At 49.2% G+C, this 23,185-nt stretch overlaps 11 protein-coding genes across 11 annotated transcripts; 5 read left to right on the top strand and 6 right to left on the bottom strand.

Moving 5' to 3' along the window:
• Positions 1–1,523: 1,523 nt before the first annotated feature.
• V8C40DRAFT_267762 (uncharacterized protein) lies at positions 1,524–1,859 on the top strand (the record flags this gene model as incomplete). Its single annotated transcript, XM_083219883.1, has 1 exon — positions 1,524–1,859. The coding sequence occupies one exon, from the start codon at positions 1,524–1,526 to the stop codon at positions 1,857–1,859; it is 336 nt and encodes a 111-aa protein (XP_083071221.1).
• Positions 1,860–2,870: 1,011 nt separating this feature from the next.
• On the bottom strand, positions 2,871–4,236 carry V8C40DRAFT_250288 (uncharacterized protein). The gene has a single exon (XM_083216937.1). The coding sequence runs from the start codon at positions 3,896–3,898 to the stop codon at positions 3,272–3,274; it is 627 nt and encodes a 208-aa protein (XP_083071220.1). The 5' UTR covers positions 3,899–4,236; the 3' UTR covers positions 2,871–3,271.
• A 471-nt stretch (positions 4,237–4,707) lies between these two features.
• V8C40DRAFT_250284 (60S ribosomal protein uL13) lies at positions 4,708–6,720 on the bottom strand. The gene is made up of 5 exons (XM_083216936.1): positions 6,555–6,720; positions 6,053–6,188; positions 5,875–5,928; positions 5,544–5,802; positions 4,708–5,476 (listed from the first exon to the last, which is right to left on the bottom strand). Exons 1-5 carry the CDS (start codon positions 6,573–6,575, stop codon positions 5,338–5,340), a joined length of 609 nt encoding a protein of 202 aa, XP_083071219.1. The 5' UTR covers positions 6,576–6,720; the 3' UTR covers positions 4,708–5,337.
• Positions 6,721–7,552: 832 nt separating this feature from the next.
• Positions 7,553–8,879, bottom strand: V8C40DRAFT_53567 (BAG family molecular chaperone regulator). The gene has a single exon (XM_083223098.1). It carries the CDS (start codon positions 8,604–8,606, stop codon positions 7,692–7,694), a length of 915 nt encoding a protein of 304 aa, XP_083071218.1. The 5' UTR covers positions 8,607–8,879; the 3' UTR covers positions 7,553–7,691.
• A 1,040-nt stretch (positions 8,880–9,919) lies between these two features.
• Positions 9,920–10,516, top strand: V8C40DRAFT_53533 (uncharacterized protein). Its single transcript, XM_083223097.1, has 3 exons — positions 9,920–10,209; positions 10,274–10,363; positions 10,426–10,516. Exons 1-3 carry the CDS (start codon positions 10,075–10,077, stop codon positions 10,462–10,464), a joined length of 264 nt encoding a protein of 87 aa, XP_083071217.1. The 5' UTR covers positions 9,920–10,074; the 3' UTR covers positions 10,465–10,516.
• Positions 10,517–11,139: 623 nt separating this feature from the next.
• On the top strand, positions 11,140–13,187 carry V8C40DRAFT_53519 (aldehyde dehydrogenase family protein). Its single transcript, XM_083223096.1, has 3 exons — positions 11,140–11,400; positions 11,484–12,448; positions 12,527–13,187. Exons 1-3 carry the CDS (start codon positions 11,365–11,367, stop codon positions 12,981–12,983), a joined length of 1,458 nt encoding a protein of 485 aa, XP_083071216.1. The 5' UTR covers positions 11,140–11,364; the 3' UTR covers positions 12,984–13,187.
• A 586-nt stretch (positions 13,188–13,773) lies between these two features.
• Positions 13,774–14,688, top strand: V8C40DRAFT_250272 (thioredoxin-like protein). Its single transcript, XM_083216935.1, has 3 exons — positions 13,774–13,990; positions 14,071–14,169; positions 14,239–14,688. The coding sequence occupies exons 1-3, from the start codon at positions 13,885–13,887 to the stop codon at positions 14,403–14,405; spliced, it is 372 nt and encodes a 123-aa protein (XP_083071215.1). The 5' UTR covers positions 13,774–13,884; the 3' UTR covers positions 14,406–14,688.
• Positions 14,689–14,699: 11 nt separating this feature from the next.
• Positions 14,700–16,105, bottom strand: V8C40DRAFT_250271 (chalcone-flavanone isomerase-domain-containing protein). The gene has a single exon (XM_083216934.1). It carries the CDS (start codon positions 15,980–15,982, stop codon positions 14,831–14,833), a length of 1,152 nt encoding a protein of 383 aa, XP_083071214.1. The 5' UTR covers positions 15,983–16,105; the 3' UTR covers positions 14,700–14,830.
• A 921-nt stretch (positions 16,106–17,026) lies between these two features.
• On the top strand, positions 17,027–18,463 carry V8C40DRAFT_250270 (uncharacterized protein). The gene is made up of 2 exons (XM_083216933.1): positions 17,027–17,385; positions 17,459–18,463. Exons 1-2 carry the CDS (start codon positions 17,317–17,319, stop codon positions 18,095–18,097), a joined length of 708 nt encoding a protein of 235 aa, XP_083071213.1. The 5' UTR covers positions 17,027–17,316; the 3' UTR covers positions 18,098–18,463.
• A 2,419-nt stretch (positions 18,464–20,882) lies between these two features.
• Positions 20,883–21,689, bottom strand: V8C40DRAFT_267755 (uncharacterized protein; the record flags this gene model as incomplete). The annotated part of the gene is made up of 1 exon (XM_083219882.1): positions 20,883–21,689. The coding sequence occupies one exon, from the start codon at positions 21,687–21,689 to the stop codon at positions 20,883–20,885; it is 807 nt and encodes a 268-aa protein (XP_083071212.1).
• A 1,104-nt stretch (positions 21,690–22,793) lies between these two features.
• Positions 22,794–23,170, bottom strand: V8C40DRAFT_250269 (uncharacterized protein). The gene has a single exon (XM_083216932.1). The coding sequence runs from the start codon at positions 23,145–23,147 to the stop codon at positions 22,923–22,925; it is 225 nt and encodes a 74-aa protein (XP_083071211.1). The 5' UTR covers positions 23,148–23,170; the 3' UTR covers positions 22,794–22,922.
• Between the last annotated feature and the right edge of the window lie 15 nt (positions 23,171–23,185).

Genomic DNA, 23,185 nt, shown 5'->3' with positions numbered 1-23,185 from the left:
ACAGCACATGGCAGCTTGCAAGGAGTGCTGCCTGTAGACGACGTTGCATTCGATGGGCAGCAGGCAGTACCAGACAGAGAGCATTGCATACGTGGACGAGGAGGTATTACTTGTCCAGTAGGCTGTTATATGTACAGTAACATCCATTTGATTGCAGGTCCTCGTGCTGGATACTGCAGCTATATGAAGTCCCGGGATCTATCATAAGTTGTCCATGTCAAAGTATCGAAGCAATATAGAACCCAGAACACTGCAATCCAGCATCCATGATGCAATGACATTCAACTAATCACATCTCAACAAGCATTCAACAAGCATTCAACAAGCATTCAAGCGCCGCTGCCATTTATTACACGTGTGATACAGGCTCCCCTACCCAGCCCAGCAAGCATCATCCATGGGTTTACGCGGTACTTGGCCCTCGTGTACCCCGCCGTCATGGTCAACCCCTAGCCGCCCTACTACGGCACCTTTAGTGCTCCAGTGCTGCCTTTTCCTACTCCGTGCTACTAACGAACCTGGTACTACTGCATCTCCATCCGGGCTCCACCATCTTCTTGCTCATCATCTCCCATCCCCATCCCTCGCCGCGCCTCTTTTTTTTCCTCTCCTCATTCTCTTTTGGCCATTCCAAATAGAAATCAAATCAAATCACTTTGTTTCACCCTCTCAAGACCGTCAAAATCAAACGCATCCGCGGCAAACGCAATCTGCCGCAATCCGCAAAAAAACACAAAAACCCCTGAACCCAGAACATCAAATCTCCTCTCCGACGGGTATCATCGCCAGAACAGCACACCAAAAAAATCCATAGCTGTCCATCGTCTCCAATTATTTGTTTCCAATCATCGCCAGCTCCTGATCGGCCCCGTCCAAACCAAACCCGGTCAAACCTGACACCAAACTTGCGACAACCCGCCCGGCCAAGCAAGCCATAGCATCCATATTACATACTAGCATCCCATAGCATAGCATTTGCTCGCCTTGTCTCCCCCCCTTGCCAATCACACTTCGACTTACTCGCTCCCTCTCTGCTCTCACTCGCCCTCTTTTTTCTCCCCCCAAGCTTCTCATCTTCTTCTCTGGATTGGACCGCCGCGTTGTGCTAGTTAGCCGCCAGTTTGATTCAAACAATCTTTCGCCTAGAGCCCCAAGAAACCCCTGCAGTCCAAAACAAAAGGTCTCACTCCCACTCGGCGGGTCGACTCGCAGACTTGATAAAAAGGCTATCAGCCCTCCAGCAAACACAAACACCACCACTATGCCCGTGTCAATGGAATCTTCTCGCCCAATCATGGCTCCCTCGGTATGTACACTTTTTGTGCTGTGTCTTTCATTCACACAATTATGCCTGTTTTATTCCTCCCTTCGACGGCATGTCTTGTGAACAAAGGCTGGCTGCTCGTTTGCGGTACACACACAACGCGCCTCCATTCACTGCAACCTCTGTTGGCGATATACTGCCTCTCTTTTCTTCTTCCTCCTTTCTCCCCTCCTGCTTCTTACTCAATAATCTAACCAAAATGTTCAAACATCTGCAGGCTCGCGCTTCTCTCCGCTACAGCACCTACAGCATGGCCGCCCCCTCGGTGGCCATGTCCGTCCAGACCACCGACTCCCAGCACGCCGAAATCCGCGAGATCGCCACCGGCCTCGACCGCATGGAGAACAAGGCCCTCTCCTCCCAGCGCGTCACCCTGTCCGAGGAAAAGTACGAGAAGATGAGCAAGCTCGCCCTCGGCGCAAAGCTGGAGCGCGCCCTCGACAGGCGCATGAGCAGCCAGGATGCCGTCATGCGACCTCGGAGGAAGACGACCTCTGCCGTCGAGAAGAGCTTTAACGAAAAGGCCGCCCAGTAAACTCCAACGGGTCAATTTGTTTTAAAGCTTGCTCATGATCTTTTTTTTATCTATCGGCGCTGTGCTGTGCTCTCCTACTGCCTCGGGTGTCTCAGAAGGGGGGCGGTTTCAAGTTGTCCATCAATTGCGATCCGGACTCAGAAAACAGCGCTGACTGTTTGTACCAAACTCGCCTCTTATTTTGCATCATCGGGGAATAACAAGGAACAATTCGGCTGGACGCCTTTTTTTACACACTTTGCGGAATAGACACAAAAAAAGAGTCCAGTCCAACAACGGCATTCATTCACGATACGCTCAGACGATAAGAAAGACAAATCTGAATTCACATATACCCACCCTTGCGTCACACGAATAAACTCGGCCTCCATGAACTTTTCCATTTTTGTTGTGGTCTCAAATCTCATATACTGGTATCTCCCTTGTTGTTTTTCCTTGTCATGTTTGCGCGGAAAAGAGCGGGACTTTGTGCTTTTGTTTGCGGAAAGGGTATCAGCGGTTAAAGAAGAGGACGGCGACGCGCGAACCATGCAATATACTACTATACACAACTACGGAGAAAGAAGGAAGGAGTAGGAAGAGAGTTATACTATATTGATCTCTTTACTATCGTCCAATTGTGCTTATGGTCTCTGCTAAGAAGAAGAAACTGGAGTCTGTTATTGTTGTTTTTACCATTGCGCCGGAAGAAAACTGGTTTGTGCCTTTCTTTTTTTTGAGATTGCCAATTTGCCGTGTACTTCCCACAAAGTGACGTGTTTGTTTTTCGTGATTTAGTACCTACATGTATGCAAGGGGGGATGTGAGCGGACAGATTTCCCTCGATCGGTTTGTGCGACTAGACTCGGCTTTGAGATGCTGGGAACTAATTTGCCAAAGTAGGACAACCTATCACATACTCGTCCTAGATAGTAGCAGTAGCAAGACGATCGTTTAGCGCTTTTATGGACAATGTCTTACTCTTATTTCCTTCATTAGTGTGGCTCCTTGATATGTAACTGGACTGGTGGTGGTGGTATAGTGAAGTTTATATCAAAGACGAGACTTCAAAGAATAGGCAAGCTCTTGGGGATTGGAGCCCCATGTACTCAGTAACCCAAACGTCAAATCACAAACAAACAGACAAAGCAGGCAAACAGCAACAATATGTAAAACAAATTCCAAATACCAGATACCTCAAATCACTGCGGTACCAAATCAAGTACTACATACAAATGTGCTCCCAACGCCATCTACTCCTCATCCCTTGCTTCCAGACCTCACGTCTAAACGTACAACCAACCAACCCATTCTCAACACTCAACAATGACCCAAAAACTAAATCACTTCACTTCACTCCCACCTCGTCCCCGTTGAGAGCGCGCCTTCTTCCCCCTCCCCTTCTTCCCCCGAGGCTTCAAAGCCGGAACACTCTACGCCCGCGACTTCTCAATCCTCTCCTCAATGTCCTTGAGCAGCGTCACCAAGTCGGCCTCCTCGCCCTCCATTTCCAACGCTCTCTTAACCCACTCGCGCGCCTCATCCAATCTCCCCATTTCCGTCAAGCACCGGCCCCTACGCCACCACCCCTTCGCATTGCCCACCCTCCGCGCCTCAACACTAGCCTCAGCATCAACCGCCCCCTCAGGCCAATTCCCCATGGCCATGTGCGACTGCGCGCGGTTGGCATACAGCATGGAAACCTCCTCCCTCACCAACGCCGCAGGCTCCCACAGTGGTCGCTGCAGCGCCATCTCAATGCCCTGGGTATAAAACTTGACGGCCTCTGCGTACTTTTGCTTCCGATACTCGGTGTTGCCGCTGTCGCGAAGCTTGGAGACGTTGGCCGTGCGCTTCGGGTTGACGGGGATCGGGGGCGGGGGCACCAGCGGGATCGCGCCGGGGGGAACCTCGATGTTGAGGATGGCGCGGTGCAGGTTGTTGAGCTTCTCCAGCTCGGCGGCGAGGGCGCGCGATGGTCTGCTGCCGGAGGGGAGGATGGCCTTGGACTGGGGGTCCATGTGGATGGGGAGCATGCTGAAGTGGTCGAGGTCTGACATGGTTGCGGTTTTGCTTTGTTCTGGTTGGGAGGAGTGTAGAAAGATGGTGATGTGGTTCGAGATGAGGATTCGAGGTGAAGCTGGTGTGCGCCTCCCCGGATAATGCTCGAATTGGTTTGTAATGTGCAGTGATTGATTGTATGTCTAGATGTTAGAAATCAAAATCCAGGAGTAACTTGCGCCAACAATGTTGTAAAATGGCGGAATGGTGTTGAAGCCAAAGAGAGTGAGAGAGACAGGTTGCTTCATTAATAACACAAAAGTTCAAGCAGCCCAGAATGTCCAGTGAGGACACCTCTCGCTGAACCACAAAAAGGTGCTTATCTTATCAACACATGACTGTGGGGGAAGTAGGTGGGCGGGCGCTAAATCTGCAAGCCCGTAAACTTTACATCTTGCTTACCCTGAAATGAATTGCCAGAAATGGTATTTTCACGATGATTAAAGTTTGGCGGGCACGAGGGAGGGGGGTAGAAGAATAGGGGAAAGTTGTTCTACCTGGAAGGTTACTTCATGTAAGTGAATTCAGCGTGGGGTGACTGTATAGAAGGAAAAGAAAAGTGCGTAACGAGGAGTGTAAGTATATGTACGCATGTTGGTGGACATGAATCTACAATGGTGAGTCAACTGAAATATATATACACCATAGAAATGCATATTCACTATAACAAACAAAATATAAGCAAAAATGAAATGAAACACCAAATAGGACGGAATCACTGGCAAAATCTACAAAAATGCGGCGTACACAAATCACACAACACAAAGCCAATGGAAGTGGAAGCAAGATTCACATTATAAATCATTAATTGTTCAAAAGCATTTATCATTCCGTCTACTCCTAGTATTTGTGCAATGCTAGACACCTCTTTTGCTCAGAGGAAGGGTATGATCATCACTTGCCCATCCTCTCCCACGTCCCCCAATTCCTGTCGCCGACTCACTTTTTGTTCCGCAATAAGCCGGGAATAGCGTCCTTGAGCAGTATGAGGCCATTGCGAGACCGGAAACGAAAGACATCCCTTCCCCAAGCCCATAACCGACACTCCAAATCCCAAATGTGTACAACCGAACCGATAGAAACGCAAAGAACCACATTACAAGGTCGCAACCAAGTCCATCCGCTGTCACCCTCACGAAGGAGAAAAACTCGATGCCAGGATCATTTTCTTTTCGTGCTGATTGTTGGGGTTTCCTTGTGCTTTATTTTTTCTGTGGGATGGATTCTGGGTTCCGATTGACAAAGAGAATTTTCATGAAGGAAATAATTGGAGAAAAGAGTTTCCATCCGCCCCCCAAAAAAGCCGCCGCCCTCGCCATCACTCAGCAAATCAAGTGTAATTCCTTTGTGAACCGCCGCGCCAATCTAATGAAACGCACGAGAAAAAGACAATGCGAAGTACCAAGGCTCCCCCGCGAGGAGCCGAGGAATGGCCAGCTTAGTAGCCATAAGCCGCGAGGGCCTTCGCAGTCTCCTCCTTGACAGAGGCGTTCTTCTTCGCGTCGGACAGTTGTCGTGCAGCAACCTTCTTGCGCTCGTAGTAGGCAGCGCCCTTGGCCTTCCGCCTCTCCTCCAACCTGTAATTGAACTCGTTAGCCATTTCGATCCCGATATCTAGAGAAGGGAACTGGGACAATCACATACCGGGCAACAACATCCTGGTACTTCCAGCCGACCTCGTGGCTCAGACGGCCAACGGTGCAGTACTTGCGACCGGGCTGCAGTCTCAGGACACGGAGAGCCTGGGGAACGACCATCTTCTTCTTCTTGTCGTAGGGGGGAGGGACACCCTCGAAGACCTTGAGGCGCTCCAGAGCGGCGGCACCGCGGGCGGTCTTGTGGGGGATCATACCACGGACGGCCTTGTAGAAGATTCTGGAGGGAGCGCGGAAGTGGAAGGGACCTGGAGAAAAAAGACGTCGTTAATATCCTGAGAACACGACAATCGGGAGGCGTTGGAGTCGCGCAAACTCACCACCGCGAGTAGGGTTGTATCGGGTCATCTTGCGCAGGTAGGCGTGGTACTTGACTGTTTCCAAATGTCAGTATACTCTCATTCTCATCTTCTTCGTCAAGTTTGGCGATTGCTGGCTCAAGATCGACAAGAGATGGGTTCGCAGCAGATTCGGCGGATGGCAGGGGATATGACGTACGCTTGGCGCGGAAGAACTTGCCAGAGATGTTGAGGGCCTCGCAGCGGACGACAACAATCTTCTGACCGTTGAGGAGCTGCTTGGCGACGATGGAGGCAAGACGACCAAGGAGGTGGCCCTTGCCGTCAATGACGACCTAGAAAAGCGACACTGTTAGCATCCATCTTGCACAATGTGTTCCCAGTCTGTCTGTTCCCCCCATCACCGATTGTCTGCGTCGGGTATGTGCCAGCCAAAGGAAGAGAAGAGGCTCGAAAGCAGCAGCAGCATCGATTGCCGCCAGCGCATATAGCAAGAACGGCAATGATGTCCATATCCCAATACACTCAATCCCAAGCTCCTCTCGACTGCTTTGCCATATGCGCTGACGTCCATGTGCTCTCTCTCTCTCTCTGTCCTTTGCCTCTCTCTCGACTCCCTTGTCTGGCACTCCACAAACATTCGGATCCCAGGCGAAAAGACATGTGCATGTGGTGGTTTCAATGCAATGGTGAATACTCACAACCGACTCGAACGACGACATCGTACCGGTTCTTTCGGGGGGGTGGAAAGAAAAAGGTGAAGAAGACAGACGACGAAAACACACAAACCCTCCGACCTCAGGAGAATTTGTTGCTGTGCTGGTGTGGGTAAGTCGTCCCTGTTGTTGATGAAGTGGTCGCGATACAGATTGGAACGGCGAGAAAATCGCAGTGCCGCTTGGGGCTCGTTGTGCCTTTGGAACAGCAGGGCTAGCCGGATTGGGCAAGGGTGGGTTCCGGGGCAGGCGAGGAAGGGCTCACGGGTTGGTGGTGCTTAGGGCTGCGAGACCTAGAATCTGGGCCGACAATTTGCCGGGGCTTATCGGTGGTGCGATTTTTTCTCACTGTGCTTGTTTTGGTTGGTGATGGAAGATGCACGTGATTTCAAGTGGGATGCAGCAGAAGAGATGATGAAAGATGGAAAGATAAGGCTAGGTACGTACCATTTGCTGTAACAGACTGTGTACAAGAGTACCTCGATATTGATGGGTGGGTGCACCATGTCAAGATCAAAGACGGAGAATGATGGTATCAGTCATCGCTTTGCCCTAAAATATAGATCAAAAGAACTGCTATGTAGAAGCTATACCTGATAAATTCTCAGAGTAGAATATTCAAATGTGCATTCGGCTTTCGGCTCGTATTAATAGACAGCAACCCTTTATATCGCCATGCATCATCGTCAATCTATCAAAACACCCTTCTACTCTGTGTAGGTGTTGTGTTGTGCCATCCCAACGGCCTTATACCAGCTCCCAGCTCCATTCCATACCATGCGACAGGAGTATGTAGCATCTCTTTTCTAGTGGTATTGTAGTAAGTGTGCAAATGCGAAAAAAGGTCTATATCGCTCATGGATCAAGCTGCTTCGTCATGGCCATCCCAGCCCTCATTTCTGCCAGCCATATCTCTTTTGTAAAAACCGTGTACCCCCATAAGTATCAATGCCCAATATTTTTTATAAGTGTGTGTTTAGAGAAACGCGCAAGGAGGGGAGTTATAGATATGCTGTGTCAAGGATAAAAGACAAAACACGGCCCAAGTAAGATGAATGATAAGAATACTCCATTAAAAGCAACAAGTGAGAAACAAAGAAGAATAATGTGCAGTGTGCTGATTCATGATGCCTTGGCGGTATCCAGCTGCTTGAGTACCTCTTGGACTCGTCGGACAAGGTCCTTTCGTTTCTGTCGAATCTCATCCACGCCCTCGGTCTCCACGCCGTCGAGCTTCAAAATGATTTGCTGCATGACGGATTCAGACAGCTTCCTGTGCTCCTCGTCTCGTTTCTTGGCATCCTTGGGGGGCGAGTCGATATAGTTCAAGCACAGCGGCAACCAGTTGGAATGGAAGTCATCAGAGATGTCTCCCAGCTTCTTCAGAGCGGCATTGATCACCTCGGGCGGGACACCGTTTGTCGCGTCGGCGTTTGAGCCGCTGTCAACGGGGCTGGTTGGGGACGTGGCCTCGCTCTTGTCAGATCTCTTCTTGCTCTTCTTCTTCTTGCTCTTTGACTTTGAGGATTTGCTGTCGGTTCGCGGCTCATCCACAATAATCATTTCGTCATCTGATCGGCCGCTGTTGTCGTCCTCGGCGTCGGGGATGATGGCCATGAGCTCGCTCTTGTTCTTGACTCCATATTCTCGGACGGGGTACATGGATTCCTTGAGCTGCTTGCCCTTGTAGAGCAGTTTGACTCGGCGTGTTGTGCGCGACGACAGATCCATAAGGAGGCCAATACGGTCCCGCACATCTTTGACGAACAGCTTGCCATCACCGATCGAGTAGGCAGGAAAGTGAGCCGGATAAGTCACGCCTCTGTTCTTGATCAGCAGGATGTCGTCTTCGGGCTCTGAAGGTCCTCTGGAGCGCGGTCGAGGAGGATAGTAGCGGGTGTCGGTGTATTCGACTCGAGGGTCGTCAATGTCCTGGGCGGTGATGTAGCTAAAGTCTTCGTTTGTAACATCTGGAACGCCGCCCGACATGGCGCCGAAGCTCTGCTCGCGGTTGAGCGACCATCCGTATCGCGACATGGTGATGGGTAGGGCCACAAGGGCAGCGAGGCCGCTGTAGACAAATGTGGGCGGAACGCCCAGGGTCCCCTGGATGTACTCGCTCGACTCTTGAAGGGCGGCGGAGAGATTCGTGAGGGTGCCGTTGAGGTAGTTGGTGATGATGTGTTGTAGGGCACCGGAAGATGCCACGATGGGCTGGTTGGAATCCACCTTGGCGTCTTGGGTATCAAGGTGGCCCTGGCTGAGGACACCTTACCAGGGAAGGAGAAGAAGGGAGAAGAGGAGAAAGAAGACAAGGCGGCTATTTGTCTGGGATTCTTCTCTCTTCTCTCTCTGTCTCTCTCTTTGGATGTTCAATGCTTGTTCTGCGGAACAAAAAAGATCGCGGGGTCGTGGGGGTGAACAGCAAGGCTGAGCAAAAATCGCTTGAACCGGGACTGGCGAATGATTTCGAGCGAGGCTTAGCGGATTGGATTGGTTGGATTTGACTGGAGAAGTGCAGGAAATTGCCCACACAAGGCGACGATCACGGAGCTGGCCGAAGGAGCGCGAGCCTAGCAATTTTATCTTCTGGATGGCTGGGGCGACAATGAACGAGTGAGGCTCAGCTGATCAGATTCTTTGTTGGCAGTTCGCGGTGAATGAGCGTGGTCTGGTTGGTTGGCTGTATTCGATTCGATTCGCACAGCACGAGGCAGCACAGCGCAGGGCAGCACAGCACAACAACGGGCTTCGCGATGGGTGGCTGGTGATGCGGCTGGATTCGGGCAAGGCCAGGCGGTTGTGTCGAGCCAGCGATGCGGACGAGATGCAGATGGATGGACGAGAATTATGGGGATTGAGGCTCTTTGGGACTGGTGACAATGTGTCAAGTTTTTTTTCCATTCAATGTCTTCGGGTTCCATGTTTTTTCTCTTTAGCGGCGACTGGGGAACTGGCGGGGCCTGGGGGGTCCCCTGTGTAGCGGGAGTTTAGTGGGCTTGAATTAATTAGAGGCGCTGTCAGCGCTGTAACTCGCTGTGACTCCGTCTGCATGCACTGGACATCTTCTTGATCTCCATCCGTCTGCAAGTTCTATCCGTGATACTAATGTCCATGGTGTTGCTTTGAAACTGGCATCTGTTCTACAGCATCCAGGATCCGGATCATCGTTGAACAGTCGAATCTGTCCCTAATGGGTAACATACATGTGAGCATGTTCACACCATGTTCAGACAATACATCCCCCGCTGCTGACATGTCCACGTCCTGCTGATGCCCCCTTTTGTTGTATGAAGTTGGCTGAACATCGAAAGCGAGGCGTGTATGCGCCTTTAAGCACCCACGATGCATGGCATTAACTAATGGATGACAAACAAAGCGCCTGCATTGCCCAAGAAATGACAAACAACGGACATTAGATGTTCGGTCTCTGTTCCGTCACTCGCCTCTTTACGGTACAAGTCTCTGCTCTACAAACCAGATCTGATACTGACTGGGGCCGGAAATGATACTTCGGGTCCGATTCCGACTTCTGGTGTTCCGTGTTCTGGTGTTCCGTGCGTCTACTGTACCGTGTCCGACTCCTCCCAGACGCTCTTCCGAACTTTCATCTTCCGTGATTCTGCCTTTAATAGACCAGGTCAGTACGAGTAGATAGGCGCAACAACTTATCGCCTCGGACATCCAAGGTTAATATTTGTCAGCCCCGTCAACTATCCCCAGCAGCCGAAAACCACTCCCGACAACTTGATGGCAGACGGCCAATAACAGCATCTAGATTGCCAGCTGTTCATGTTCGAGTCGGGTTCCTGTCATCATAACTCGGCAACATCGCCAATCTAACGGTGGCATCTAGACTCAAAAGAGACAAACGCCCAGGTTCCCCGCGAAATAGCTGGCAAACTACCTAGCCTCTGGACCCCAAAGCCTCCCGCGTGCATAATTCCAAACCTTTTGCATTTTGCGGAGGTCCGCTATAGTCCATTTACATCTGCCGTTCATTGACTCCGTGTTCTCGATCCCCAGCTGCGCTTGTCTCCATGTGGCCCTAATCGACTCTCGTAACTCCAGTTAGCACCTACTAGGGATATACGAGTACCAAGTGGCTGCTTCAACGGACATTGATATCGGCAATGAGACGGTAGCCGAATGTTGGACACTGTGTCGATGAGATGCATGTCCTCGCATTTTCGTGGGGTTGGTTGCCAGTCTCCAGGGCTATGCGAAGCGATACGACGTCTATCTGCATGCCCCCGTAGAGCATGCAAGGTTCCAAGGTTGGGGGGCATATCCGACTCTAAATAAAGCTGTCGTTATCAAGGAGTTATCAAACGCCGGAGATATGCCCCAACGCCCGCATCTTTGCGTCATGACTCAAGGAACTTGTGTTTGAAGAGATGAAGGTTGCATTCATATTCGTGATATCTACTTGAAATAGGTGGTCTGGTGTATTAGGGCTGAAATTCAGCACTGTACAGGTATGCCAAGCATGCAATAGTATGGAATGGCTGTGGTACTAACACCATGCACTAGGAAATGCGACCTTCAGACAGGGATGATGACACAGGACCGGAGAGGAGATAGGACAAGATTCGCACACAAGCGGGCCTCGGACGGGGGAAGATCCGTTGTTGCTCTGTTGTGTGCATGTGTGTGTTCGGTAGCATCCCGCTAGCATGGCTGAGCAATGGCTATATAAACAGCTCATGTCGTGGCCATCGAGCAAGTCTTGGGGGTTTCGTTCATTATCACTTAGATATCTTGCAATTGGCAGGGTTGTCCAACTCTCTTCAAGATGGCCGTCATTTCAAAATCATCGATTGACATCCAGGTATGTTTTGTTGAGCAATCAATATATTGCATTTAAATATCCATTATCTGACTGGCTGGCTGACTGACAACTGACCTATGTAGTCATACCCAGGCAACATTATCAATGGCAAATTTGTGCCAACAGCAAAGACACGAAACACAATAGACCCAGCTACTGAGAAGCCGCTATGGCCCGCCCCATTCGCAACCAAAGAAGACCTCGACGTCGCCGTCAAGCACGCCAAGAATGCATTCAAAACCTGGTCGCAGACAACCTTCCAGGAGAGATCCGAGCTTATGCTCGCCTACGCAGATGCCATAGAAGCCAACCGTGAAGAGCTCGAGAAGCTCGACACGATGGAGACGGGAAAGCCTCTCCTCGTCTCCAAGACCGAGTTTAACAATGTGATACAATGGCTTCGAGCCTTTGCCACCATGGAGCTCAAGGACGAGATCCTAGAAGAAAACGACGAGCGAACCGTATATGGCACTCACCGTCCCCTCGGCGTGTGCGGCGCCATCGTGCCTTGGAACTGGCCTGCTCTCCTCGGCTTGGGCAAGGTTGGGCCTGCGCTGATGACAGGAAACACTATCATCATGAAGCCGTCGCCGTTCAGTCCGTACACTGACCTGAAGCTGTGTGAACTCGGCATGTCCATCTTCCCGCCAGGTGTCTTCCAGGCTCTCAGCGGCGACGATGCTCTCGGCCCCTGGATGACGGACCACCCCGACATCAGGCTCATCACATTTACCGGCTCTGTTCGCACCGGCAAGCTCGTTGCTGCGAGCTGCTCCAAGACGCTGAAGCGATGCGTTCTCGAGCTCGGCGGCAACGATGCCCTCATCGTGAACGAAGACGTCGATATTGCGAAATGCCTGCCCAAGATTGCCACCATGACCTTTATCAACTCGGGGCAGATTTGCATGCTGGCGAAGCGAATCTTTGTTCACGAAAAGATATACGACCAGTTCAGAGATGCCTTGGTCTTTTTTACCAAAGAGAACATCAAGACGGGAGGTGGATTTGAGCCGGGCGTTTTGGTTGGACCTATCCAAAACAAGATGCAGTAAGTGCCTACATGTATTCTTCCTATATATCCCCCTGTTCAAAGTTTCCAATTGCTTACCCTTTTGACTCTTTCTAGATATGACTTGGTCAAGGACATGTACCAGGACGTCAAGAAGTCTGGATACAAGGTAGCTCTCGACGGCAAGGTCCTCGACTCAGCCACCGGCTACTTCGCCGAGCCCGCCATCGTCGACAACCCCCCCGACGACTCCCGCATCGTCCTGGAGGAGCCGTTCGGCCCCATCGTGCCGCTCCTCAAGTGGTCTTCAGACGCCGAAGTGATTGAGCGCGCAAACTCGCTGGACATTGGCCTCGGCGCATCGGTCTGGGGCAAGGACCTGGAGCGAGCAGAGAGGATGGCAAGACAACTCAGTGCTGGCAGCGTCTGGGTTAACTCGCATTTTGATGTTGCACCTAATATCCCGTTTGGAGGGACCAAGGAGAGCGGATTGGGGAGGGAATGGGGGGTTGAGGGTTTCAAGCAGTTTACGGACCACACGAGTTTGTGGGTGTGGAAGAAGATTTTCGAATAGGGGTGATGATGATTGGAATTTTTCTAACGAAGGAATGACAAATATTAGGACATTGATGTATGAGCAATGGTTGATTTTTGGATTTGGCAGCGGTTGATGTCTGGTGAATAATAGCGATGTTAGTGATCACATGCTGACAGATTTGCCCTGAGTAGCAGCAGCATAATGCGATATGCACGGTCGCGCAGTGACTAAGAATGAAACATATAAGTATGGAATATTCAATTGATTTCAGCTGAAGTAATCTATCATGGGATTATATGTCGCTGTTTGTTTTGCGACAGGTCGACCGAATTCGACCGAGGCGAAAGACTTAGCCCACCAATTGCCACAGTTGGCAATATCCTATCTGGGAAATGGGCATCGAGTACCCCGAATACCTGTAACCAGCGCACGAAGGATTCAACCATCTATGGAAGCTAAAGTGTAACCCCAGATCAGATTCAATATACAGGGGATTGAATCTAAAATTATATACAGAACATAGGCTCTCCATACAACAATCCGTATACTAATAGCTGTTGCCTTTGTACTCCAGCAGATGAAGTACCGCCAACAACAAGGCCAACGCCCGAAGAGAAGAAAAAAGAGGACCATCACCACTTCTCCTCCAATCACGCGCCCGCCCTGGCCCTTCTGCGCGCTTTGGAATCAACTCTCTAGTCCACATCCTGATTAGTATTTGACAAATAACTTGACCCAGGTCGCTGCCCCTCCCGGCTGACTGATGCAGTTGAGTGGCTGCTTCGGGTGGCTTCGTCATTTTGCCGGGTTGTGGTAAATCTCACCAAGTGCCCGCATAATCAATCCACGCCGCATTACATATCATATACGAGTATAGATATAAACGAGACCTTCCTCCTCCAATCTTTTAGTTCCAGCATCTCAACTCTCCATACTCATGAACTTTATCCGATCCTTTTTTACATCCGCTGTTAAACTGAGTCCCGAAGCCAGAATGGCCAACGTCAAGGAAGTCCAGCGAATCATTGACAACAACAATGTTGGTAAGTATTTGCCCGCAAACAAATAACCCATCTCTCCCTTTCTCTTCAACAAGTCCGAATCTAACTGTTGAGATTTATAGTCGTCTTCTCCAAGACCTGGTGCCCCTACTGCAAGGCCACCAAGGCCAAGCTGAACGAGCTCAAGGCCCAATACGAAGTCGTCGAGTTGGACAACCGAAGTATGTCTCTCTTTTCTCCCTCTTTTTATTCTCTGTAACAAGAAACCATTCTAACAACGGATATCATAGACGACGGTGACGACCTCCAAGACGCCCTCCTCGAAATCAGCGGCCAGCGCTCCGTCCCCAACATCTTCTTCGCCCAGCAGCACGTCGGCGGCAACTCTGACCTGCAGGAGCTCGACAAGCGCGGCGTGCTCAAGAGCCGCCTCGAGGAGGCCGGCGCATATGCGTAAGCGCTCCAGCATTCTTTGCGATGCGATCCTACGTAGTGGGAGGAGAAAAGTTATAAGAAAATAAACCGAGAGAACAAAATTGGCTGATGGGCTATTTGTTTTGGGGGCTGATAGAGGAGTCGACAAATCCAAGATATAATAGACGGAGAGGCTTTGCGCAGATGAAGATGCGTAATGGTTGTGCTTCAGTGAGGCAATTCAGCGATACTTTATAGACTCGAGTAGAGTTGCCATTGTTAGCTTTACAAAAATACAAAATCAAGAATATAAACCCTTCCATCACATGCAAATATGGCTTCATTGAGTTGTTTTCTTATTGCTAGATCGTGAGATGCGGCGTAAATCTGTCTCCCGCTGCTTACTATTATACAAGATATATAAGTGCTTTTACAATGGCGAGTATTGGCAATTACCAGCCGTCTATACTATACGACTTGCGTCGCAACCGTTCCCACCGGCCTCTCCACAAACTCCATGACGCCCTCAATGATGCTCTCCCGCGCCGGCTCCGACGCCACCTTGCTGCCGGCAAGATAGTTGAGCCAGAGCAGTCGCGACAGCCTCTCGTCTTCAACCGTGCCCATGACTTCCCGCTTGGGATCCTTGCCTCGGCCCGAGTTGAACATGACGGACAAGACACCCTTTTCATCACGGCAGAGAAGCAGCTCCTGCTTCTTCGGTACTGAGCCTCGGTTGAAGAGCGCCTTGAAGTCCTTCATGACGACACCAAAGGACTCGTCGTTGTAAGCCTTGTCACGCTGAGATCGCGCGGCAATGGATCGAACGAATCCGTCGCGGAGGTGGTGGAAATCGGTATCTCGCACCGGGATGATGCGCATCACGCTGCGGCATTCGGCTTCCCTCAGAAGAGTATCCCATGTCTCCTCGCCCTCCGTCACATCCTTGAGGGCCTTTCTCAGGGCATCCTTTTCGGCGGGTATCAGTGTCGTGGCGCTCGGGTTAATCTTCTTGATCAGGTACTTCTGCAGCTTCGCAATGTCCTGCGTAGCCACATAGAATCCCACCATGTAGACCTGGATGCCGATGAACGTCACCGTGCGCACGCCCAAGCCCACAAGAGTGTATTCGCTGCCGTGCTTGTCCGAGATGCTCGCCGCAATCGAGTTTTCTTCCCTCGTAGTCGGCAGCTTGACGTCGATTGTTCTTGGAAACGCAGGGACGACACTATTGCCTGTAGGAACAATGACGTTTCCGTCTTCGTCATGCACAACAATTTTCCTCTTCTCTCCCGCTTCAGTCTTGAATGTTTCTGTTGGAATCGCTGGGGCGTCGCATTTCACTGCCACCTTTGCCTTTTGCTTGTCTTTCTGTTCCGCAAGGGCGTTTTTGAGCTTCCACGCAGTGTAGACGAACGAGATGATGCCGGCGGTGGCACCGGCGGCGAGAAAGATTGTGCGATGGCGCTCATAGTCGCGGCGCTGGGAATTGAGCTTGTTGAGATCGAAATCCTGGGAGACGCGCGAGGAGCCCTTGCCGGAGAAGAGGTTTCGGCGGAGGCACTGCTGGCATCGGGGCGAGGACCGGAGCACCGGCCGGAGGGTCGTTGGACGGAGCATGACGGGAATTGTGTGTGCCTTGGGGGATTTGGTCAGTCGATTGAGGGAATCCGGATCCAATCACCTCATTGGGACAGCAGCGAATGAGGCCGTACAGCTCCTCGGAGATGGACTGCAAGTGGCATGATGCTGGTGTTGAAAGACCGAGCGTGCCCCACGTGATGTGACATCATTCGGGTCACAGTCATGTCCGAGGCTACCCTGGAGTATGATCCAGAAGCTGACTTTTTTTGTACTTTTGTCTCTTGAGCAGGCATTTTGAAAGAAACTGATAATGTGCATACTTGATTGAATGAAGTTGAGTAACTAGATATTGATTATGGTGACGATAGTGGGCGAAGGGCTATTTGTGGTATACAATATGGTTATGAGCGCACTTTTTCAATGAAGCTGACTTACACAGACCACCTCTTCAATACGCTGAAGTGGCTTAGATGTTGCAGCACCAATGCCTACGATGAGACTAATAGATACCAGTCAAAGGACCTATTCAGAAGGTACTAGTTTAGATAGATCCTCTAGAAGTATCTGCGATGATTCAACAAACTATGCTGGCCGGACTTTTGTCTGGACCTATTAGTTCGAGATCAGCCTTGGCCAGAAAAACTCTGTTGACCCAAGCGCTTATTTCAGCTGTAGAATCACAGTGCTTACTACAATAGCGCAGATATTGTTCATCCATTGCGGGAGCACTATTATCCAAGTGGCCCTCGCCCCAAATCTATGGTTCTTTATAAGTCATCACACCCTTTACGCGTGTTGCATTTTGAATTACACCAGCAGCCAGTAAAACGCCAGCGTTCATGCATGCATGTTACATACATATCAGCAATTCTTCAACTTTGCACCACAGCCATAAAACTACCACAGCTACAATACCTCCTTTGATATGAACATAAGCAACGTCAATATCTCACACAAATACATTATCTCCCAAGCAAATTCCCACAACTAATTCTCCAATATTTGTTGGTTTTTGACGGCCCGGCCCGCATCTCTTATCGATAACGCGGCCACTTAATTGGCTAGGTCATCTTTGCGCGCTGATTGGCCCGCCGCTCTACCGCCAATTGCCTCCGCCAAAATTATCCCAAGATGCAGGCCATAATAGCACCATTTCCAATGCACTCACTTTCTCACTCTTTGCCTTTGTCATCCCCCTTCTGGCCTGCATCTCCAGCCTTTTGATCTCTGTGCCTCTCCTTCAACCCTCACAAGGCAGAGATCTTTCCCCCATCTGATTCTTTTCCCTGGGCCATTGCTCGGTCGCTGGGCATCCGTTCTTTTTTCTTTGTTGCTTTTCCTTCTCCGCAGTGTCAATCGTTCATTTTGCAATGTCCACGTTGCTCCCCGGCCTTCACATCAGCAGAAAAATCCCCTGGAATGCGCCGGTAGAAACAGTTGTGAGTTCTTCATCTCTTTTCATCCTCAATACCAACTGAACATGCCTGGCTAACTCTTCTCCTTCTTCTTCAGCATTTTCGATTTCGTTCCCGCCACATCACAGCCATTGGCCAGGCAGCCGACAACTATCACCCAAATGTCCGCCGCTTAAAAATCCAGTCGACCCTGTTCGACCAAGTCATCAAAGCCATTCTCTACCTATTCCCGAAATTCGCACAAGCCTACCTGCGGCGATGGTTCCCCGAGTGGTACCTCCCGTCGGCCATCGTCCTAAAGTCCCAGAAACCCGACTGGGAAGAAGAATTTGACAACGAGCTGGCCTCGTACCGCAGCCTGCAGTCGCTCCAGGGAACCGTCATCCCGCGGCATTTCGGGGTCGTGCACTTTGCCGGGGTGCGAAGCCACCTCATGGCGGACGTTGGAGGAGTGTGCATCCCTTACACGACCGAGACGGCGGAAGAAGCATATACCCTTGTTCGCAAGCTCCTGTACGAGTCGCTCACTGCGCTTGCGTCGAGGGGCTTTGTGCAGGATGACGTGAAGCTCGACAACTTCCACGTTGTTGGGAGCAGAGTCGTCGTCGTGGATTTGGAACGAGTCGAGAGGGGCAGAAGCCCCGACGAGCTGGCCAAGTTTGTTGACTCGAGCATCCAGATTCTTATGCAGCAATACCGAAACTACCTGGAAAACTTGAGAGCTAGATACCCCTGATGTCTGTTATACGTCGAAAATGCATATACATAGAGTGGCGTTTTTTCCTTTCTTTCTACAAGGCATGTTGATGACATATCATGATATATTGGCCGTTATTTATATACAGACACGCAATACATATATCCGCAGAGTAACGACAATCTCGCGGTCGCATTCTCTTTACTTTATCTGACCCCTTTCAGCATTGTATTGTGATATCCTTAATGGAATATGTTTTCATTGAGATGTATTAGCTTTTCATAATATAGACCTCACCCTTCCTTAAGTAAAACCTCTCTTTCTGTGTCGGAAAATTTAAGAGATATAGAATATCGTACATACTTGTCATCAATAAAATCCAACGGCGTCCCTCCTTTATCTTGCACTCTTAAGAAGCTTCTATCCCCATCTTCCGCGATAGCGACCTGCCGTAGTTCATTGTCGACAGGGTGGTACGTATGTAAAATATATCCGCCACCTTCTTGCCTAATTGGAACGAAGAATTCGTTTTCTTCATAACATATCTTGTTTGCTAAAATGTTATCTGATTCATCATAACCAAGGAATGTGCCAGAGGCTGTATTGCTAAACAAGCGCCAGTGGCCATTCTCATGACAATACCAGTAGACGCCCCAAAGAGGATTAATATGGTCTCGGAATTTCAATTCTCCATGTTTTAGGCTGAGGATGCGATACGGCTTTTCCCTGGTCCGAATCATGAATGCCCTGCCCGGGATGGGATGATGCTCTATGTGGTGGGGATGATTGTCGTGATATGGATTGATCTCTTTTGTTTTGTCAGGCTTGCCGCCAGGTGAATCATTCTTATTTTCGAGGAATTCATCCTTCTTCTCTCTGATGGGTATATCTTCAGACATGGTAGTTGAAGGTGTTGGGCAGCCGTCTGTAGAACTGGCACCATCTACACAAACAAAGTCGGAGTTACTCTTTTCGTCGGTCATCTGGATGCTCATATAAATCGATAGAATGTGTCAGTGAAGAATTACGTAGAATATCCCTTTTCTATTTATAATTATCCCTAATCGCTTTATTCTACTGATGCACATAGATGATGATAGCTGAATGAGGGGAAGGTTTTACTTGCATTCCAACCCCAAATTGCCTTTGACAGGCTGATTTTTGTCATCATTGTTGTATTATACATAATTGACTGGCATTTAAACCGTGAGAGTTAAAACCTATAAAGACTGCAAAAAGCCGTGGTGAATTGGGGTTGAGTGACGGCAGCCCGCGTGGTCAGGTTTTGGAAGACGGAACTTGGAAACTTGGATTCAAAAAGGGGTGGTTTGGCAATACCATAACGATAAGTGAAAGCCCTCACTCATTGTAATATGTACGCGGATGAATGCAGCCATTGCCTTTCATATATGAAGGCAATAATCCGTGATATCACGAAGCTGATGACAACATGAACATGAATACATGTATCCGCAGAGTCACAACTTATCTCGCGGCCGCATTCTCTTTATTTTATCTGACTCCTGTCGATGTGAGGTTCTGATTCCCGAAAGTGTATGTATTCTTTGAGATGTGTTTGCTTTCAAACCACACAATCAACTGGCTTAAGTACATACTCTTCTTCTATCCCGGGACACGACAGTATGAAAGAACCGCACACATACTTGGCGCTAACAAAATCCCAGGCCGTACCCCCTTCTTGCTTTTCAATTAAAGAGCCTCCATTCTCATCCTCTACGATAGCCACTTGCCACAGCATTGTGTATTGTGTTGGAATGTATGCAAGACAAACCCGCCCCATTTTTGCTTAATTGGAACCAAGTATTCTTCTACTCCATGGCAGTTGTTCGTCGCTGATATTTTACCTCTTTTACCGCGGCCAAGGAATATACCAGAGGTTAAATTGCGAAAACCATACCAGTTGTACTTCTTAATACAATGCCAGAGGATGCCGCTGGTAGTAGGGTCAGGATTATCCAACAATCTCAACTGTCCACATACCAGGCCGAGGATGCGATGTGGCTTTTCTCTGGTTCGAAGTATGCCTACTTCGTGCGGCATAGGGTGATGGTCTATGTGGTGGGCATAGTTGTCGTGAGATGATGTGGCTTCCTTTGTTCTGTTATACTGGCTGTCAAAAAAACCGAGATTTGCTTTCCCTTTCCCTCTTATGGGCATGTTTGCAGACATGGTAGTTGAAGGCGTTGGACAGCCGTCGTCTGTAGAATTGGTAGTATCTACAGAACAAAGGTCGAAAAGGTCGAAGCCACTCTTGTCGCCGGCCATTTGGGCGTCTGATGGAAATTGTTGAATATATTCTTGGAAAAATTCGAGGAATTGTGGTGCTATTTATGAGTATCTCCAATAGCCTCAATTTACTGATGCACCTCGACGATGATGAATGGCTGAATGCGGGGAAGGTTTCCCTTGCATTCCAACCCGATTATACCTACGTCAAGTAGTACCTTTAGCAGGCTAAATTTAGTGACAATTGTCAAGACTGTACATAATTCACTTGTACTTCAACCGTGAGAGTTAAATCGTACGGTTACTGTGAAAAACGATGGTGAATTGGGGTTGAATGACAACAGCTCGTGCGGTCCGGTTATAGGAGGCCGAAATTGGAGGATTGGAGTAGAAGGCTCCATCTCTTAGTCTTTTTAATATATAGAAAAATAGGGTCACTACCTTTTTGAAATATGAAAGTAATGACTCGTGATATATCATGGAGCTGATGACAATATATATATCCACCGAGAAGCAACTTTCTCGCGGCCACACTCTCTTTTCTTCATTACACATATCACTATGTACATAGCAATTTTTATCGCAACTTCTGTGGTGGCATATTGGGATACTTGAGAGACACAGGACTGTCCAAGTACTTGGAATCAATGAAGTCCAAAGCCTCCCCCTCGTCCTTCTGCAATACCATAGATTTCCCATCCTCCGAGAAAGCCACTCCCAACAGCGCTTTTTCCTGGAGAACAGATAGCATATATCCACCATTCTCCTTCCTACTTCCAGTAAAACTTTGTTGTTCTTTATGTTCCTTCTGCGTCGCTACAATTTTGCCTTCTTTATTGTAGCCTAGATATGTGCCAGAGGCCATATTGCGAAAGCCTAGCCAGCCGTCCTTTTTGACGCAGCGCCAGATGTGGCCGCCGCTTGGGATGGGTCTATCCAGCCATTCTAGCTTTCCATATTTGAGGACGAGGATAAGGTTGGGCTTGGTTCTGGTTGCAATGATGCCTGATTTTCCGGGGATTGGATGGTTCTCTGGAGGAGAGGCAGATTGTTTTGCTTTGACAAGATCATCCTCAGGTGGCTCGCTTTCATCTTCCTTGTCAGAATCGTCGTGATATGGCTCACCGTCTTCGACCTTGACAGGATTTCCTTCGGGCGAGGTATTCTCTTCTGCTTTGGCAGGGTCCCGGGGTGTCGCTTCGTTCTCTTCTGCTTCGGCATTCTCCTCCTGGGGTGGTTTGCCCTCCTCTTTTTCAACAGGATTTTTGCCAGATTCATCAGTCTCATTCTGGACGGTATCGTCCTTCTCTGTCGGTGGTGTGTCTTCACACATGATTTGTAAATGTTCCCAGTCACTGTCAGAGTTATCCTTTTCGTCGGTCATCTGGGCACCTGATGGAGATTGACGGAATAGTTTTTATAAAAGTTGCAATGGCTTATGTCGTTATTTATGGTTATCCTTTATATCATGTTACTAGTGTATCTGAATGATGGCAGAAGCGGAGAAAGTTTTACTTGCATTCCAAGCCATTTATACTCCATGTGTACATTTGATAGCTCAAGTCTTCATTTATTTTCATATGTCAAAAAAGGTGACCTTCTATTCAAATAGCAGTTCATGACATCATGGAACCGATGTTTCCGGTCGCTTCTTACTCCATCGTCTTGTTCATCTCCGCATGCATGGGATTATGGGGGGGTTTGTAGGCCTCCCGATTTATGGATGGGTTGATTTCCATATTGTGCAATAGAGATGTCTAACAGCCAATGGAAATATACAGCTTAGTATTCGAGTAGATCATTTCTGCAAACAGCGTAGGCCATCACCGCAAACCTCCCATCTTGCGTTGCATTGCATCTTGTTTGCATGATTGTCAAGGTACGCAGTCGAGGTGATAGGTAGATTAATCGCACGAGTCATACAAGGCAGATCATTTTGGGATTGACTTTTATAGAAGTGAACTGTCTCTTGTATAGATCGTAGGACCTATATAATTTTGAATCCAATGACTTTAGTCAATTACACGATCATACCTACATGTATACAACGACGAGACTACAGTGGAGTCCGTCAGTCTGCCGACTTGTACCTCATCGCATATAAATAATTCAAAGGTAGAAAAAGTAATTTGTGACAGGAATTTCTCGACAAATTATTTTCCTTTGACTGCTTCTTATTACGATGAGTGTCTGGATGCATTTACAATTTTTGCCTCGGTAGTGATTTGCACGAAGCATCGCCGCTATGTGCTTGTAACCCCCGCGACTGCATCTCACCAACCTCAAACCTTCAACCCACCACAACCCCATTCTCGCAAACCATGCCCAATTCCAATTCCATAAAAATAATTCAAAAAATCAACTGATCTTCACCACACCTTCCCGTCGGGTATTTATTCGGATTCCTCCATACAATCCTCCACCTTTGCCAATGCCAAAAACTGTCGATCGTCCCCCAGATAGAGTCACATCGGCCCTCATTTTATGGGGAAGCACAACTGCAGTCCTGGAGCTCCGTCCAACGGCTGTCCCCGCATCTTGCTCGGCCGCTCCAATGACCTCATATGCAATGGATGGAGCCAAGGGGCCTTGCGGGCTCCGGAGAAGCTGGGGACGATTAGATTGGTGCGCAAAAGGGAAGCCGGAGGCCCGTTTGGTTGGCGTGTGGAGAGACAAGCATGAAAGTAGGCATTTGAAGAAGCTTGGATGCATGTGGTGGAACCGAGTTGCCGGCACTCCGCTGGTGTGAATGGCCCGAAGTCCCAAGATGAAGTATGACGAGGACGAGGCACCAACATGAGGAGAAAGAGCGGGAGACACGAAAGCAGATCCATCGTGCCATTGACTGCGGAAGGAGTGTTGCTGATCAGTAACCGGGGG

Source organism: Trichoderma camerunense (genome assembly GCF_050948025.1).
Source record: "Trichoderma camerunense strain CBS 138272 chromosome Unknown V8C40scaffold_13, whole genome shotgun sequence".
NCBI lineage: Eukaryota > Fungi > Ascomycota > Sordariomycetes > Hypocreales > Hypocreaceae > Trichoderma > Trichoderma camerunense.
This window is presented reverse-complemented; position numbering and strand designations above follow the sequence as displayed.

Coding starts and splice junctions, on each gene's coding strand:
- V8C40DRAFT_250288 (XM_083216937.1), bottom strand. CDS start 3,898: ATGTCAGACCTCGACCACTTCAGCATGCTCCCCATCCACATGGACCCC.
- V8C40DRAFT_250284 (XM_083216936.1), bottom strand. CDS start 6,575: ATGTCGTCGTTCGAGTCGGTT. Junction 6,189..6,554: donor TGTCGTCGTTCGAGTCGGTT/GTGAGTATTCAC, acceptor TCGCTTTTCTAG/GTCGTCATTGACGGCAAGGG. Junction 5,477..5,543: donor TACCAGGATGTTGTTGCCCG/GTATGTGATTGT, acceptor GTTCAATTACAG/GTTGGAGGAGAGGCGGAAGG.
- V8C40DRAFT_53567 (XM_083223098.1), bottom strand. CDS start 8,606: ATGTCGCGATACGGATGGTCGCTCAACCGCGAGCAGAGCTTCGGCGCC.
- V8C40DRAFT_53533 (XM_083223097.1), top strand. CDS start 10,075: ATGATACTTCGGGTCCGATTCCGACTTCTGGTGTTCCGTGTTCTGGTG. Junction 10,210..10,273: donor TTCTGCCTTTAATAGACCAG/GTCAGTACGAGT, acceptor AATATTTGTCAG/CCCCGTCAACTATCCCCAGC. Junction 10,364..10,425: donor CTAGATTGCCAGCTGTTCAT/GTTCGAGTCGGG, acceptor GGTGGCATCTAG/ACTCAAAAGAGACAAACGCC.
- V8C40DRAFT_53519 (XM_083223096.1), top strand. CDS start 11,365: ATGGCCGTCATTTCAAAATCATCGATTGACATCCAG. Junction 11,401..11,483: donor AATCATCGATTGACATCCAG/GTATGTTTTGTT, acceptor TGACCTATGTAG/TCATACCCAGGCAACATTAT. Junction 12,449..12,526: donor CCTATCCAAAACAAGATGCA/GTAAGTGCCTAC, acceptor GACTCTTTCTAG/ATATGACTTGGTCAAGGACA.
- V8C40DRAFT_250272 (XM_083216935.1), top strand. CDS start 13,885: ATGAACTTTATCCGATCCTTTTTTACATCCGCTGTTAAACTGAGTCCC. Junction 13,991..14,070: donor CATTGACAACAACAATGTTG/GTAAGTATTTGC, acceptor TGAGATTTATAG/TCGTCTTCTCCAAGACCTGG. Junction 14,170..14,238: donor CGTCGAGTTGGACAACCGAA/GTATGTCTCTCT, acceptor CGGATATCATAG/ACGACGGTGACGACCTCCAA.
- V8C40DRAFT_250271 (XM_083216934.1), bottom strand. CDS start 15,982: ATGCTCCGTCCAACGACCCTCCGGCCGGTGCTCCGGTCCTCGCCCCGA.
- V8C40DRAFT_250270 (XM_083216933.1), top strand. CDS start 17,317: ATGTCCACGTTGCTCCCCGGCCTTCACATCAGCAGAAAAATCCCCTGG. Junction 17,386..17,458: donor ATGCGCCGGTAGAAACAGTT/GTGAGTTCTTCA, acceptor CTTCTTCTTCAG/CATTTTCGATTTCGTTCCCG.
- V8C40DRAFT_250269 (XM_083216932.1), bottom strand. CDS start 23,147: ATGGCACGATGGATCTGCTTTCGTGTCTCCCGCTCTTTCTCCTCATGT.